The sequence below is a fragment of the Drosophila ananassae genome, chromosome 2R (genome assembly GCF_017639315.1).
Source record: "Drosophila ananassae strain 14024-0371.13 chromosome 2R, ASM1763931v2, whole genome shotgun sequence".
Classification (NCBI taxonomy): Eukaryota; Metazoa; Arthropoda; class Insecta; order Diptera; family Drosophilidae; genus Drosophila; species Drosophila ananassae.
Genome location: NC_057928.1, coordinates 21,755,193 through 21,769,507, shown reverse-complemented (window position 1 = coordinate 21,769,507; position 14,315 = coordinate 21,755,193). Strand labels below are relative to the sequence as shown.

Here is a 14,315-nt window from a genome sequence, read left to right as displayed (position 1 = left end):
ACACGAATCACAATGAGTAGACTTCAGAACAAAAAGATATTATATTGCCAAGGTTGAGATACTTCTTATCTTGATTCCGATTATATTTTTCAATGGAGCATACTTTTGGGTTCCGCACTATGCCTATGAAATAATACTAGATGTGTAATAGCACTTTACAAAAGATCCTAATCTTTAGAAACTAAGAAACATGGAATTTCTTAATTTAGAATATCCACCAACTGTTTAGGAGAAGTATCAAAAATATACTATTTTTCAAGGAGAAAGCTGAATTGGATGGAGTCTCATCCTGCCACCAGGTCCACTCGTTGTGATAAAAGGCAGGATTACATGAAGGATCTCCTGGCTTGTTGTTGGGGGGATGCGCCTGAGCGGTAAACTGCTGGACACGCTGCCACAGATCCTGAAAGACGGTTGTGTTCTTGTACTCCTCGTACAGGTTGTTTTGCTCGCAGGGATCTGCCTCAATGTCGAAGAGACAGGGCGCCTCCAGGGGTAGGCAGGGAGTGTGTTCGTCCTCCGTAGTAGCCGGACACTCGATCCTGGCCTGCTGCCTCAGACCGCTGATGTTGCGCTCTCCTCCGCTCACTTTTTGCAACTGCAACCACACACTGGTGTTCTGGATCAGAGCCTCGTACTCCTGCGATCGTGGATCCACCTCAGTGGTCACCCTTTCACCCAGCCAGCCGTCGTAGCGTCCGCTGTTGGTGGTGCCACTAACCACCTTCCACTTGCCACGGGTGTAGGCCAGATGCGGTTCCGGAGCTTCCTCATCTATTACATGCACAATCTCACGCTCCACCGACTCGTAGCCATACTTCAGGGCCGACCAGAGGTTCAGTCCGTCCAGCCGAAGATCCGGATCCGGTGAGATGCCCGCAGCAGCTGCCAGAGTGGGCAGGAGGTCCCCAATATAGATTTGTTGCTTCCAAACGCTGCCCAGGCGCTCAAACTCTGTGCTCCAAATGGCCGCCGAAGAACGTATTCCGCCCTCCCACGGGGAGTTCTTTTGCTATTAAAAGGAAAATATTATAAATATATATTTTTCAATGTTCAGAACTTTATATACTTACCCCCCTTAGAGGATAGTTGGAGGCGGTGGTTGCATGCTCACCCAAGGTGGGTCCACCATTGTCGGAGAGGAAGAGCAAGATGCTGTTCTGGAGCATATCCTGCCGGGCCAGAGCATCCACAACATGTCCCACACTCTTGTCCAGTCTGGATACCATGGCCGCGTAGTATCGATGGGTCTCATCACGGATATATTCAAATCCGGATAGCTCGTCGGCCGGTGCCTGCATGGGATCCGCATCATTGGCGGCATGAGGAGCCAGGTGATTCAGTAGCAGGAAGAGTGGCTTACTATTGTTTTTGGCTGCATGATCGTCGATCTCCCGGACGGCAGCATCGGTGAGTATATCGGTGACATATTTATCCACATGCTCGTGATTGGGTTTCAGATTCTCCCGGAAATCATGTCCCCGATAACCTTTGCTCTACGAAAGATATATTTAAATACATAGTATATTCTTTAATGAATCATGTGTAATCAGCATCTGAGAAATCGGACTTTAAATTTATTTATTTAATAATTTAAAATAAGTTGATAAGCCTTATCCGGTAGATATGAAAGAAGCCACTTATCACTCACCACTTGCTCATAGCTCTGATTGTAATAGTCCACATAGGCGCCCAGGTAGCCCAGGTGATAATCGAAGCCCCGTAGTGTGGGCGTATAGTTACGCTGCGACATCCCCAGGTGCCATTTTCCAATGAGACTTGTGCGGTAACCATTTCCCCGGAAAATATCCGCCATTGTCGTTTCATTCAACGGGAGACCCCAGGGCTGATCATTCACAATCACATAATGCTGCATGCCTGATGTAGTTTCATTTATATATTATCTAGCTAATTTATAAAACAAAAACTCACCAGTATTAATGGGATATTTTCCAGTCAAAAGAGCTGCCCGACTGGGAGTGCACATCGGAGCGGTATAGAGATTATTCAGGATCACTCCGCTATAAGCCAGGGCATCGATGTTGGGTGTTAGGAAGTTATTAGATCCCCGAAAACTAACATCATCGAAGCCCTAGGATAAGAACTCTTAACTAAATGCAAAATCTTAACTAAATGATCTGCACTTACCAGATCATCGGCCATAATGATAATGATATTTGGTTTGCCGGATATTTCAGTCCCGGCTAAGACGACCACTAATCCAGTTGTTAACAACAAGATTATCGCGGCATTATGGCTGATTTTACTTAAATGAGTTGACATCGCCATAGATGGAGGGAGGAAGATGTGGAGCAGCTACTAAAAAACCTAATAGGAATTAGTATAAACATTTCTAAATTAGCATTGCAAATGGGCGAGCAGTCAGTGGGTGATAGTCCGCCTATGATGGATGGGCTTAATCACCCGTTCCGGATATATTAGCCGTATAATGATCTCTGCCACAGCCTATTTGGTGTACATTTTAATACGTTAATTTTCGGAAATTTCTGCAGTTTAGCCGTTTCTTTGGTGCCTATTTAAACAATAAATTTCGTAGCCAAAAAACAAATGACAATCTCTAAAATATTTGCAATTAAAATAAATATTTTTCTGTCAGAAGCTCGGCAATTGCAGTCAAGAAAATGTTTTCAGCGGTATATTACGATAGTCTCTGGCAAATTAAGCGTAAATAAAGAATATAACAATTACGAGAAATGCAAATTTGATGTGCTTGGGAATCAGTTAAATAGGAAGTACGAAACTCCATGGAAGTGAAACTCTTGTTTGTGAAGCTCTTGCTAATAAAGCATCAACTCGAATTAATTGTTCATAACAAGCAAAATAAAAGTTTTAATTCATGGTTTGCAAAACTTCAAAAAGCTGCTAAGTAACGAAGTAAATATTTACCAAGATAATTATATGGTTTAATAAAATAATTGTATGTATTGGGTAAGTAGCACAACTGATCATTTTTGCTCAGCATATTATATATTGAATATACTATATTCAAAGCAATTTAATACAAATATTAAGCTATTTACTTTGCCTAATTTAAATCAATACATAGTAATCACCGAAAATCAAATAACTCAGACCAATTAATTGGCGGCATCGTTGCTGTCACATCACTTAATTCAATTTACTGTCCCGATCGGGCTTCGTTCACACACTTTTATTATCGCCTGAGCTAGCCAGACAGACATACTAACTTAGCCAAAGAGAATAAAACAAATCCAAACACACAATGAGCTCTTATCAGCCGGAATAAATGCACGCCAATTTCACTCACAAATATCTCTAGTGGGTGGCCGGATTCTACGTAATATCAGCGACGAGGTGCCCACAGTTGCTGATCTCTGATCCGCCGGACTCCAAGAGCGAGAAGCAACTGAATGGGTAGCCAAAAAATCAAACTGAATGCGGGCGGGATGACCAACAACCGGTTGATTAACTTACAATTCTAACTCGTTTTGGTGTGGGTGGGAGAGCAGAATCTGGGCGTATTGCATCAATCTATAGCATACTTTTTGGGGTTCGAAGTAATATGATGAATATGCAACAAAAAATGGCTGATGTTAAAAATATAATCAAGTTAAATAAAGTTAAAAGTAGCTAAGCGAAAAATTGTATCTCTCATATTTTAATAATAAATAATTAGCCATAGAATAAAGAAAAGTTTACCTTCCTTATTCCCCAAAATATTTAAAATTAATCTTATATCAAAAGGTAGTTAATCATTTTATTTATTTCATTATTTTCATATTTAATCATTTTATTATAATTTTTTATTAACACGACAAAAAACTTTGCAAAATATATTATAAAACCAAAAATATTAGAACCCACTGCCCTAAAAACATCTAAAATCAAATTTCGAACCCAGAAATCTGCCACATGATTCATTGGAATCCATTGAATCGTTTTTCTGATTGATTAGCATGCGAAAATGTGACGTTAATGATAAATAAATGTATCATCTATCTATAAAGTATTTAATTTCATAAATATTTTCAGGAAAATATTCATTTTATTTAATATTTAATTTTAGTATTACTAGTATTTAGTCATAAATAAAGGATATTATATCTTCAGCCCTATATAACTAAAAACCCATGCTCCTAGCTTCCTGGAATTTCTTCTAAGGGTGGAACGAACTGAAGGGCTGATGAAATATAAGACCCTATGAAATAAGCACAACAAAAGGCCCAGAGAGCCTAGAGAAAGAAAATATAGAGAGAGAGCCGGTGTGGGATATTCCTTTTACCGGTGAGAGCAGGGTTTCCAGGTGAGCCAAATGGCCAGGTAGCATAACAATCTCATAGATATCCAAAGAAGTCGGCAACCCACTGGCTCTCCCCATTTCAAACATTTCTTTAACCCACTAGTGGGCAATGGGGCAAGATTGTTATGTTTAGAAAAAAATAATTTTCATTATTTATTTAGTTATTATTTATTTATTTAGTTTAATATTTTTAAAATATTTTAAAACGCATACAAATAAAATTCTTATAATATAAAAAAAAATTATAGAAATAATAAAGCGTTAAAATTGGTTCCCATATTTTCAAATACCTTTTAAAAATATAGTTTTTAATTCTGTCTTAGTCTTAGTAAATGTTTAAACATTTTTTTATTTAAAACTTAACATATTTATAAATAAAATATATTAGGTTGTAGAATCTAGATTCTAGATTTTAGAGGGTTAAGCCCCGTGAGAGCCAATTGGTGAGCAACGGAGAGCGGCAGCTGCATGTGCTGCGTGGACGGAAAAAAGTGATTTTATGACCAAAACACATGGTTTGTGGCAGTACGGTTATGTGAAGAGCGGACAGCGGCCGCAAACTGATGAGATCGGAACGGTATTAATTGAATTCAATTAAATCGATTTGGATACGGATTCTGATACTGATTGTAAGCAGCGATGGAGGAGTTCGCCGAGTACTATGGGTGAGTAGCTGACGAAGGCAACACGCATGCAACAAGTGGCTAAAATTAGCGTTCAAATGCAATCAAACACGGGTGCTATTTTTAGCCAGGATTTAGCACCCACCCATGGGCCACACGACGCCTATATCTTCCATATCAGCTGAAAAGCTGAGTATAAACAATGGCCAGAAACTCCACGCGGCCATGTCAATGAAAAGCTCAAACAAAAGCCAAATTAGTAGTGCTATATTAAAACAAATACAATATATATGTACTACTGCTCGTCGAGGGGGTTAGTATTAGACCAACTGGTATATTCCCAGCAGGAGGCCATTAAATAGGCAGCTGTTTGTTTTGAACTTCAAATTGCCGCGCAAACAATTCCCAAGGGATTTCAAATTTTAAGAACTGAACAAGGTTCCCTTAGACCTCTTTTGAGTAATATTTTTCCCATTAATTTCTTATGTAAACGAGTTCCATTCTTTGCTTCAAGTTTTCTTATCAGTAAAGTGTTTTTTTTTTGGTTCTAGATATGAAAAACTTTGATTTGGTTTTAGGAACATAAGTATAAGTATATATACTTTTCGAATTTGAATATTTTATATATGAATCATTTATGTTTTACTTCTAAAAACAAGAACTTCTAAGAACAAGTTTCATAAAATTTAATATCAAACTTGTTAGTTATTCGATAGGATCCACCTACCACCTACCAATATTTTATATCCCATTACCAAAACAGAAAGAAAAAAAAAAGTTGCAACTATTTTTACTGCTAATCGAACACGACAATTCATTAGGGTTTGCGGACCGCTTGGCCCATCGACCTGCCCAGTCACCCGGCAAATCAGAGAATTCCCACCAGGCGAGGATCGAGGGGACTACCAATTAGCGTTATCAGCGTCAGAGGCGTGATTCCACCTCATTCGTCTCGATTCCGAACCTGAGGACTCTAACGTGGGGTCTAACTTGGGGGAATGCTACTGTCCGATTTTGATTCCGGTGCCAACTCACCACGATCCCCCGGAGCCGTAGAACCGATTCGCTATTTAACGCCGCTCGCGTTCACGGCGTACCCTCAGAAGTAAGTGGAACGCTTTCTGGCTCTACACGCAAACCGATCAAGTTTCAAATTGTGAATTCCGATTCCAAAACTCAATTAAGCGGCAACCAGATACAGATACTGTCCCATTAGATATTCGCATTCTTGCCACCCGACTCCCGAAATAGCCTAAAGATGGTTTTAAGCCAGTGATAATTGATTCCACAAAACAAAATCAATAAATATTATTTAAAGTGTTTGTTAAGGAATACATTTAATTAATAAATTTAATACAAAAGTGGTTTACTAAAAAGGACACAGGTAACTATAAGGAGTATGGATAAAAGGGACTTAAGGAGGATAGTATATAGAATATAATAGCTTCTCTTAATAAAATTATCCCCTCTTAGTCATAGGGGATCTTTCCCGAAGATCACAAGACTCCAATTTAGATCAGCTTTTGATGCAAATCGTAAAGCCGTTGTCTATATTCGCACATTAACAGACGCCCACTAATTTTCTTATGGCCCTCGACCCATAAACCAAACTCCGCACAATTTCTGGCCCACCTACCACAGGCACTTTCCACAAACTGCGAACGTGTTAATATGTCGTTTCTGTAAACATCGAGTAAATCGGGTTATTATATAGTGCACGGCTAAGCAGAAGCCCCACTTACAAGCTTCTCACAATTCAAATATATCCCATGGACTCGTTTCAGAATGCCCAACTGGAGCGTGACGAATGTTTTTCGCGTTCTCACACGCAAGAAGCCTCTGGAGGACTCCAATGAATCCAAACTTGCCAAGGTTCTATCAGCCTTCGATCTTACAGCTCTCGGAATCGGATCCACGCTGGGAGTGGGTGTCTATGTCTTGGCCGGTGAGGTATCCAAACAGTATGCTGGCCCAGCTGTGGTCATCAGTTTCCTAATCGCCGCCATCGCCTCCATTTTTGCCGGACTCTGTTATGCGGAGTTTGGAGCCCGAGTTCCCAAGGCGGGATCGGCGTATATCTACAGCTATGTCACCATTGGCGAGTTCATCGCTTTCCTCATCGGCTGGAATCTCATACTCGAGTACGCCATTGGTAAGTTTAGAAGTGAATCAATTAACGACCGCCTGATCGCCGCCGTCTGATTGATTTGATTTAATTGCCCGAAATTCGCATGTTTCTAAATATTTTCGATTTTTGTTTTCAGGTTCCGCCAGTGTCGTCAAGGGTTTAAGCACATATCTCGATCAGCTATGCGGCAATCCGATGAGCACCTTTCTGGGCACCCACCTACCCATCAACATTGAGGGCATGGGCGCCTATCCGGATCTCTTTGCCTTCGTGGTGACCATTCTCTTCTCCCTTGCCATCGCCGTGGGAGCCAAGGAGTCCACCAGGGTGAACAACGTCTTCACAATGCTGAATCTGGGAGTGGTTTTGTTCGTCATCATCGCAGGTCTCTTCAAGGGTGAGCTTCTGTTACTAAAATAAGGAAAAATAAATATTTTATTAATATTCCTAAACAGTTTCTAGCAGTAACTGGTCCATACCCAAGTCGGAGGTGCCCGAGGGCTATGGTGACGGTGGCTTTATGCCATACGGCGTTTCGGGAATCATTAAGGGAGCAGCCGTGTGCTTTTACGGCTTCATTGGCTTCGATTGCATCGCCACTGCCGGAGAGGAGGCCAAGAACCCCAAGAAATCCATTCCGTTTGCTGTGATCGTCTCCCTGGCCATGATCTTTCTGGCCTATTTCGGTGTCTCCTCGGTTCTGACCATGATGTTGCCTTACTTTGAGCAGGACGAGAAGGCTCCGCTGCCCCATGTCTTCAGGATCAATGGCTGGCATGTGGCGGAATATGTGGTGAGCATTGGCGCCATGTTTGGCCTTTGCTCCAGCATGATGGGTGCCATGTTTCCGCTGCCGAGGATCGTCTTTGCCATGTCCAACGACGGACTGCTGTTCCGGTTCCTGGGAGACATTAGCGAAAAGTACAAAACCCCTTTCAAGGGCACCATGTTGACGGGTCTGCTCACGGGCATTCTGGCTGCCATCTTCAATCTGAGCCAGCTGGTGAACATGATGTCGATTGGAACCCTCCTAGCTTATTCCATGGTGGCCAGTTGTGTGCTGATGCTGCGCTATGAGGTGGACGATCGCCGGGAGAGCCGCATTGTAAGCAATGGCCGGGTATCGAATCTCGACCAGGATCAGCCCTGTGCCCTGTGGAGAAGGGTCTTCAATCTGAATGGCCAGACAGTGCCCACCAAGCAGACCTCGAGGATCGTCACCGTCAGTGTGACTCTATTCTGTAAGAGAAACCTTCTGAAGTTCAAACAAAATATACTTAAATCTTGTTCCCTTTCAGCTCTTTGGTGCATGGTCTTCTCCCAGATACTGACCAAGTTCGAGGAGGATCTGGCCGGTGTCACCTCCTTTGATGTTCTCAAATTGGGTCTGGGTACAATACCCTTGGTTCTGCTCCTTCTGATCATCTCGCGCCAGCCCACGTCGGGAGTTAAGCTGTCCTTCAAGGTGCCATTGGTACCATGGCTGCCGGGCATTTCCATTCTGATCAACATCTACCTGATGATCAAGCTCGACATTCTCACCTGGGTGCGCTTCAGCATATGGCTGGCCATCGGCCTGTCCATCTTCCTGTCCTACGGCATCCGTCACAGTCGGCTGAGGCAGCGGGAGCAGAGGAACAATTCCATTGCCATGATGCGGGACTGCAGCAACACCGCTCTTCTGAGCGGCCAGGACAGTTCCAAGTACGGCAACGAGGTGCCCCTGATATTGATGCACAGTTCATCCTAAATATGCTTGATATTTATATGCATTATATATATATATAACAAGAAAAAATTGTTTTTCCTACAAAATAAGCAAGTTAATTTACAATTCTCATCATCCATATGCTCACCTTTGTAATTTAAACATGCACTAAGCTTCATACCGTAAAATAGGAAACCAAAAAACTATACAAAAAGTACAATAAGTTAGCTGAAAGCAATAAACACGAATATTCATATAGAAATATTAGAACTCTCCATTTATTTCGGTTAAAAACTGAAAGGAAAGAAACTAGGAATAACGAAAGTAACAATTTTTTTATTCATTAATTTTGGTTAGCCGTTTTACATTTGCGCATAAAGAAAATTTATATTTCTCGTTGTTGGTCAAAATGATCTCTCCATGGAAATGCAAGTAGGCCGGGTTCCAAGCATTGTTCCAAGTTACGTTGAACGACGGATTTTTCAATAATAATATGATTAACCTTACTACTACACTAATAACAATTGCAATGCTTCCCCGCCCTAAATTTCCAGTTTGGTAGCCTCGGGGCTCTTTTCTACCACTTCAGCGTCCCTTTCCTTTTCCTCCTCATGCTCTGCATTCTCATCGTGATGCTGTTCCTCCACAACTCTCGACTCCTCATCCTCAGCGCTGGCCTCGACCTCTCTGATTGAATTAATGGTGCTCTCCTCGATTCTTATAACAGGACTGCTTCTTTCAATAGGATTGCTCCTCTCTATTGGAGTGCTCCTATCCATGGAGCTACTCCTATCCATGGTGCTACTCCTGTCTTTGGAGCTACTCCTATCGCTCGTCCTATTTGCGCTTGCATTGAGAGTGGATTTATAGTAGGCACTGTTGGCCAGATTGCAGGTAAACTCCTGTTGCTTTACGGCGTTCACCTCCCTTGCCACAGTCGACACAGCGCTGGGATTCACATTATGGCTGTTGTGCGTGTATCCTAAGCCGGATTTGACGATTGGCCGCCGGTTCTTCGCCAGCCCGCCAGTGACCATGGTGGTGGGGAACGTGGGTGGCGCCTTGAATCCAATATGGGGTGCATTGCATTTGTCCATTTTAAAGACGTGACGCGGTCGCGTGCTACCCAGCTGCTTCTCAACTCGCAAGGACTGCGTCGGAACAATAGGAGCGCGACGGACAACCGTCCGGGTCATTGCACTGCTCACCTCTGTCAGTTCTCCAGTAGGCGATTGGCCCGGTCCACCGGTGGGAACATCTCCGAAACCATACATTCGTTCGTGACGCTCGTGGATGCCTCCCTCGTTCTCTTGGGCCATCATCCTGCTAGGCGATGTTTTCGACACCTCCGGCGGCAGCAATGGTGCCACATTCACTGCCGCTGGCATATTATTACTTGTCCCTAGGCCCAGGCGCTGCTTCACATCGCTCAGAGTGTGTTGCGCCTGCTGGCGTGCCTTCTCCGCACCAACTTCCAACAGATAAATAAGCTCGCTGCGCTTGCCCATGTGATGGAGAATCTGCTCCCGGATAGGACGCAGGTGCTCAATAACCGCATCGGCCACCCGCTCCTTGTATTTGGCTGTGTCGAGAGTTGAAGCCTCATCCACCACCGATTTGATAGGCTGACCAGTGACTAGAGCGTGGATGTTAACCAGATTGCTGACACCGGGTCGCTTACCCGGATTGAAGGTAATATCCGATGTGAAATCGGTGACTGCCTTTTTAATCTTCTGCACGATCACGTCGGGTGGATCGCACAGGTTTATGGTGGCCTTTGGGTTGGCCTCCGACTTGGACATCTTCTTGGAGGGATCACGAAGCGATAACACGCGCGATGCATTGCCATCCTCTATGAGAGCTTGACACACGGGAAATGTTTCACCGTAACGAGTATTGTAGGATCTTGCGAGGTGCTGGGCCAACTGGATGTGCTGCAACTGATCAGCGCCCACGGGCACTTGGGTGGCTCTATGAAGAAAATAAAAAATGAGATTATGTAACGACAAAAAATACATGTGCCACAAAATCATGCGGTTATGGAAATATATGGTAGCTATATGCATAAGGTCCGAAGACCATGGTAACCTACTTGTAGAGCATTATGTCGGCAGCCTGGAGCACAGGATAAACGTACAATCCTAATGGTACATCCTTCACTAGACGCGATTTCTCGCGAAACTGTGGCAGCTGTGCCAGACGTGGCATAGTGGTCAGGGAACTGAGGATCCAGTTAAACTCGGCATGCTCAGGCACGCTGGACTGGACGAAAAGAGTGCTCTTGGCAGGATCAATGCCACAGGACAGTAGAGTGGCAGCCATAGTAAAGATGTTTTCCCGTAGAACTGGAGGATTATGCGGAAGTGTGATAGAGTGCAAGTCCACGATGCAAATGGTGACATCTTCACGAGCATTCTGCATTTCCACCCATTTCCGCACCGCTCCTAAGTAGTTTCCCAGGTGGAGCGATCCAGTGGGCTGGACCCCGCTGAAAACCTTGCGCGGCCAACGGCTTTTCTGAAGCATGAAAGCAAAGGTGTTACATAAAGCTTGGATAGGTTAATAGAGTAAGTCACTCACTCCTTCGGGGAAACCTTCGTTATGGGACGACTTGGGCTGCTTACCACCGCCGCTCCCGGTGGCCAACTGAGCCGTGGCCGATGGCGTGCCGGCCATGCGGTTGGATAGTCCCTGTTGCAAGTAGTTCCTCGATTGTAAGCAGCGCCGTTGTAAGTGGAACCCCGTCACCGGAAAGCGATTCCTTGATGGGGAAGGGCATGAATCCCTTTTGGCTACCGAAGCCATGTAGCGCCGCAACTTGCCAACGCGAAACATTGCAAATAGTTACGAATTTTGGGCCCCTTAGGTTAAGGCAAAAAATGTTGGGTTTATACCGTTTTAAATGTTAAATGTGAGACTAGACACCAAAAATTGTTTAGTTTCCTTAAACCAACCGAAATTTTGACAGTGGCTGCTGCGACTGAAGTTGCCACTTGTATTTTGAAAAGCCGCTACCGATAACCGATAGGCGCGTGACCGCCCTCCCTGGTCGATAAATTCCCCGATCCCAATTGAAAATTTCCCTTATCTTTAGGTTGTTACAACCGTCCCTTCAGAACTTGAGTTTCAAACTGTATTTTTTATTCTATCTTAAAACACATATTACAATTCAAATAACGCCTGGCGCTCGTTTCCATTAAATTTAGTTTCCACTTTACTGTTTTCAACATCAAGAGCTACAAATATGCGGAGACTTTCGCTTCGGCCGTCAAATTAATTTTCGATAGGAGGGGGGTTTTGCAGAATTTAAAAAATATTTTTTAAACGCAGTGCAGATACCTCCAAAGCTGGCGGGGGTTGTGGAGAAGTATTTAGAAGTTGATGGGTTTGCCAAAGGCAGCCGCAACGTTGGCTTCACGCAAAGCTTCAGCGCAGGTCTAAAAAATAAGAGGAATGTTAGAAAAACCTTTTTTTCTACAAAAACATTTGACCTATCTTACCGGATGAGCATGGCAGACGCGGGCAATGTCCTCAGCAGCAGCTCCATACTCCATTGCCAGCACCGCCTCGTTGATCAGCTCTCCGGCAGCGGGTCCAATGATGTGGGTACCGAGAACCTTGTCGGTGGCTGAGTCGGCCAGGACCTTCACGAAACCGTCGGTCTCGTTGTTGGTCTTGGCACGCGAGTTGGCGAGGAAGGGGAACTTGCCAACCTTGTAGGCGACACCTTCCTGCTTCAGCTGCTCCTCAGACTTGCCCACCCACGCGACTTCGGGATGCGTATAGACCACGCTGGGCACGCAGTTGTAGTCGATGTGGACATGGCCGCCGTTGATGCCCTCAATGGTAATGAGACCCTCGTCCTCGGCCTTGTGCGCCAACATGGGTCCGTGGATGCAGTCGCCAATGGCATAGATGTTCGGCACCACCGTTTGGAAGGTGGCATTCACTGGAATCCTGCCGCGGTCGTCCTTAACAATACCCACGGCGTCCAGGCCCAGACCCTCGGTGTATGGACGACGACCCACACTGACCAGAAGGGCGTCGCACTCCAGCTCCTCCTTCTCACCGGTCTTGGCGTTCTCCACAGACACGGTGACGTTGTCGCCGCTGCGAGATGCTGACGTCACCTTGGTTCCAAGCTTAAACTTGAGACCCTGCTTGGTGAGGACCTTCTGGAAAGTCTTGGATACCTCATTGTCGATGCCAACACCTCCAATGGTGTCCATGAATTCCACGGCGGTCACCTCGGCGCCCAGACGCGACCACACCGAGCCCAGCTCGAGTCCAATAACACCGGCACCAATCACAACCAAGTGCTTAGGTACCTTGGCCAGCTTCAATGCACCAGTGCTGCTGACAATCACCTCTTCGTCGATCTGAAAAAGATGCCCAAGAAGTTAAGACTTTACAGAAGGTATAATTCCTTGCCACTCACTTCAATACCAGGGAAGGGTGTAACCTCAGAACCGGTGGCAATGAGGATGTTCTTGGTTTTAACAGTCTCCGTGGTGCCGTCAGATTTCTTCACCTGGACCTCATTGGGGTTGACGATGCTGCCGAAGCCGGTCAGCTGAGTCACCTTGTTCTTCTTGAAGAGCATGGCAATGCCGCCGGTGAGGGACTTCACGGCGTTCACCTTCTGGCCCATGAGCTTCTCCAGATCAAGCGAAACCTCGCCGCAGTTGATGCCACGACTGGCCAGATCCCCGGAGTGGGCCATGTGGTAGTAGTGTGAGTTGTTCAACAGCGCCTTCGAGGGAATGCAGCCAACGTTGAGGCAGGTGCCACCCAGTGTAGCCTCCTTCTCCACACTGACAGTTTTCATGCCCATCTGGGCGGCCTTAATGGCGGCCACATAGCCACCAGGTCCGGAACCAATTACCACAATATCAGCCTCATGTGTGGCGGAGTAATAGCGGGCATTAAGGGCACCAAGAATGGCGGCATTGGAGCGCAGAGGAGTCTGAAAATACGGTTAGTTAATAGAGTGTCTGGGATTTGGTTGATAAGAGGGATGGTGGGTCATCAAACAGCATTTATCACGCCAATCGCACGCAACTCGCACAATCTCTGGCCGCGTATCAGCTGATAATTGGCCCAATTAGCGACCTTGACGGATGGCCAAACAAATCCCCAGACGCCAGCGATTCACCCACGAGTCATATGAGCTTACGGGACGGATTGGATGCACTTTTGCCGTCCGGTTTGGGGCTTTTCGGATCCATTTCGCGACCCCCAGTGAGGTTAGATTGCATAACTTGGGGGGTGAATCGGTAATGGCCTGATTCGATTTCCTACCTTGGCTACGGACGAAACAACTTGTCGAAGTGTGGACTGCATGGCTGGTGTGGCGGTGTACGGCGCGTTAGGAGGTTTCTCGTATTTAACTGAAAACACAACACCAATTTGATGTGTATTTCTGACTGTTTTTCGTGTTGTGGAGCTCGGAACGGTCGCAGGGCTGGCGAATCGCAGCGATAACGGTCATATGATTGGCTCCCAGCGAATCGATAGTATTGGGAATTTTCCGCTGTCTGCTTTTCATGCATTTAACATTTTTAAAAACAAGTG

General features: G+C 45.0%; 4 protein-coding genes across 7 annotated transcripts; 1 reads left to right on the top strand and 3 right to left on the bottom strand.

The window, feature by feature from the left end:
• Positions 1-22: 22 nt before the first annotated feature.
• LOC6507208 (arylsulfatase B) lies at positions 23-3,386 on the bottom strand. 3 transcript variants are annotated; one of them, XM_014909610.2, is made up of 6 exons: positions 3,290-3,386; positions 2,149-2,328; positions 1,933-2,092; positions 1,652-1,878; positions 1,074-1,496; positions 23-1,012 (listed from the first exon to the last, which is right to left on the bottom strand). In XM_014909610.2, the coding sequence occupies exons 2-6, from the start codon at positions 2,287-2,289 to the stop codon at positions 206-208; spliced, it is 1,758 nt and encodes a 585-aa protein (XP_014765096.1). In that variant the 5' UTR covers positions 2,290-2,328; positions 3,290-3,386; the 3' UTR covers positions 23-205. The 3 variants fall into 3 exon arrangements, with proteins under 3 accessions (XP_014765096.1, XP_001956474.2, XP_032309925.1); XM_001956438.4 differs by having other exon boundaries at positions 2,149-2,319; positions 3,290-3,384; XM_032454034.2 differs by having other exon boundaries at positions 2,149-2,316; positions 3,290-3,383.
• Positions 3,387-4,769: 1,383 nt separating this feature from the next.
• Positions 4,770-9,003, top strand: LOC6507855 (cationic amino acid transporter 2). 2 transcript variants are annotated; one of them, XM_001956439.4, is made up of 5 exons: positions 4,770-4,947; positions 6,690-7,057; positions 7,170-7,430; positions 7,489-8,274; positions 8,332-9,003. In XM_001956439.4, exons 1-5 carry the CDS (start codon positions 4,922-4,924, stop codon positions 8,781-8,783), a joined length of 1,893 nt encoding a protein of 630 aa, XP_001956475.1. In that variant the 5' UTR covers positions 4,770-4,921; the 3' UTR covers positions 8,784-9,003. The 2 variants fall into 2 exon arrangements, with proteins under 2 accessions (XP_001956475.1, XP_032310362.1); XM_032454471.2 differs by lacking the exon at positions 4,770-4,947 and adding an exon at positions 6,017-6,289.
• Positions 9,004-9,057: 54 nt separating this feature from the next.
• Positions 9,058-11,731, bottom strand: LOC6507207. The gene is made up of 3 exons (XM_001956440.4): positions 11,322-11,731; positions 10,834-11,258; positions 9,058-10,712 (listed from the first exon to the last, which is right to left on the bottom strand). The coding sequence occupies exons 1-3, from the start codon at positions 11,574-11,576 to the stop codon at positions 9,284-9,286; spliced, it is 2,109 nt and encodes a 702-aa protein (XP_001956476.1). The 5' UTR covers positions 11,577-11,731; the 3' UTR covers positions 9,058-9,283.
• A 129-nt stretch (positions 11,732-11,860) lies between these two features.
• LOC6507206 (dihydrolipoyl dehydrogenase, mitochondrial) lies at positions 11,861-14,242 on the bottom strand. Its single transcript, XM_001956441.4, has 4 exons — positions 14,043-14,242; positions 13,180-13,707; positions 12,242-13,120; positions 11,861-12,178 (listed from the first exon to the last, which is right to left on the bottom strand). The coding sequence occupies exons 1-4, from the start codon at positions 14,082-14,084 to the stop codon at positions 12,113-12,115; spliced, it is 1,515 nt and encodes a 504-aa protein (XP_001956477.1). The 5' UTR covers positions 14,085-14,242; the 3' UTR covers positions 11,861-12,112.
• Positions 14,243-14,315: the final 73 nt, after the last annotated feature.

What these genes read in the sequence shown, in the direction of transcription:
- LOC6507855 (XM_001956439.4), top strand. Translation starts at nt 4,922, where the DNA reads ATGGAGGAGTTCGCCGAGTACTATGG. An exon ending in GAGTTCGCCGAGTACTATGG is followed by an intron (nt 4,948 to 6,689) that starts GTGAGTAGCTGA and finishes GACTCGTTTCAG; the next exon opens with AATGCCCAACTGGAGCGTGA. An exon ending in CATACTCGAGTACGCCATTG is followed by an intron (nt 7,058 to 7,169) that starts GTAAGTTTAGAA and finishes TTTTGTTTTCAG; the next exon opens with GTTCCGCCAGTGTCGTCAAG.
- LOC6507206 (XM_001956441.4), bottom strand. Translation starts at nt 14,084, where the DNA reads ATGCAGTCCACACTTCGACAAGTTGTTTCGTCCGTAGCCAAG. An exon ending in TTGTTTCGTCCGTAGCCAAG is followed by an intron (nt 13,708 to 14,042) that starts GTAGGAAATCGA and finishes CCGTATTTTCAG; the next exon opens with ACTCCTCTGCGCTCCAATGC. An exon ending in CACCCTTCCCTGGTATTGAA is followed by an intron (nt 13,121 to 13,179) that starts GTGAGTGGCAAG and finishes CATCTTTTTCAG; the next exon opens with ATCGACGAAGAGGTGATTGT.
- LOC6507207 (XM_001956440.4), bottom strand. Translation starts at nt 11,576, where the DNA reads ATGTTTCGCGTTGGCAAGTTGCGGCGCTACATGGCTTCGGTAGCCAAA. An exon ending in ACGAAGGTTTCCCCGAAGGA is followed by an intron (nt 11,259 to 11,321) that starts GTGAGTGACTTA and finishes TTCATGCTTCAG; the next exon opens with AAAAGCCGTTGGCCGCGCAA. An exon ending in GCCGACATAATGCTCTACAA is followed by an intron (nt 10,713 to 10,833) that starts GTAGGTTACCAT and finishes TTTTCTTCATAG; the next exon opens with AGCCACCCAAGTGCCCGTGG.
- LOC6507208 (XM_014909610.2), bottom strand. Translation starts at nt 2,289, where the DNA reads ATGGCGATGTCAACTCATTTAAGTAAAATCAGCCATAATGCCGCGATA. An exon ending in ATCAGAGCTATGAGCAAGTG is followed by an intron (nt 1,497 to 1,651) that starts GTGAGTGATAAG and finishes TATCTTTCGTAG; the next exon opens with AGCAAAGGTTATCGGGGACA. An exon ending in CCAACTATCCTCTAAGGGGG is followed by an intron (nt 1,013 to 1,073) that starts GTAAGTATATAA and finishes TCCTTTTAATAG; the next exon opens with CAAAAGAACTCCCCGTGGGA.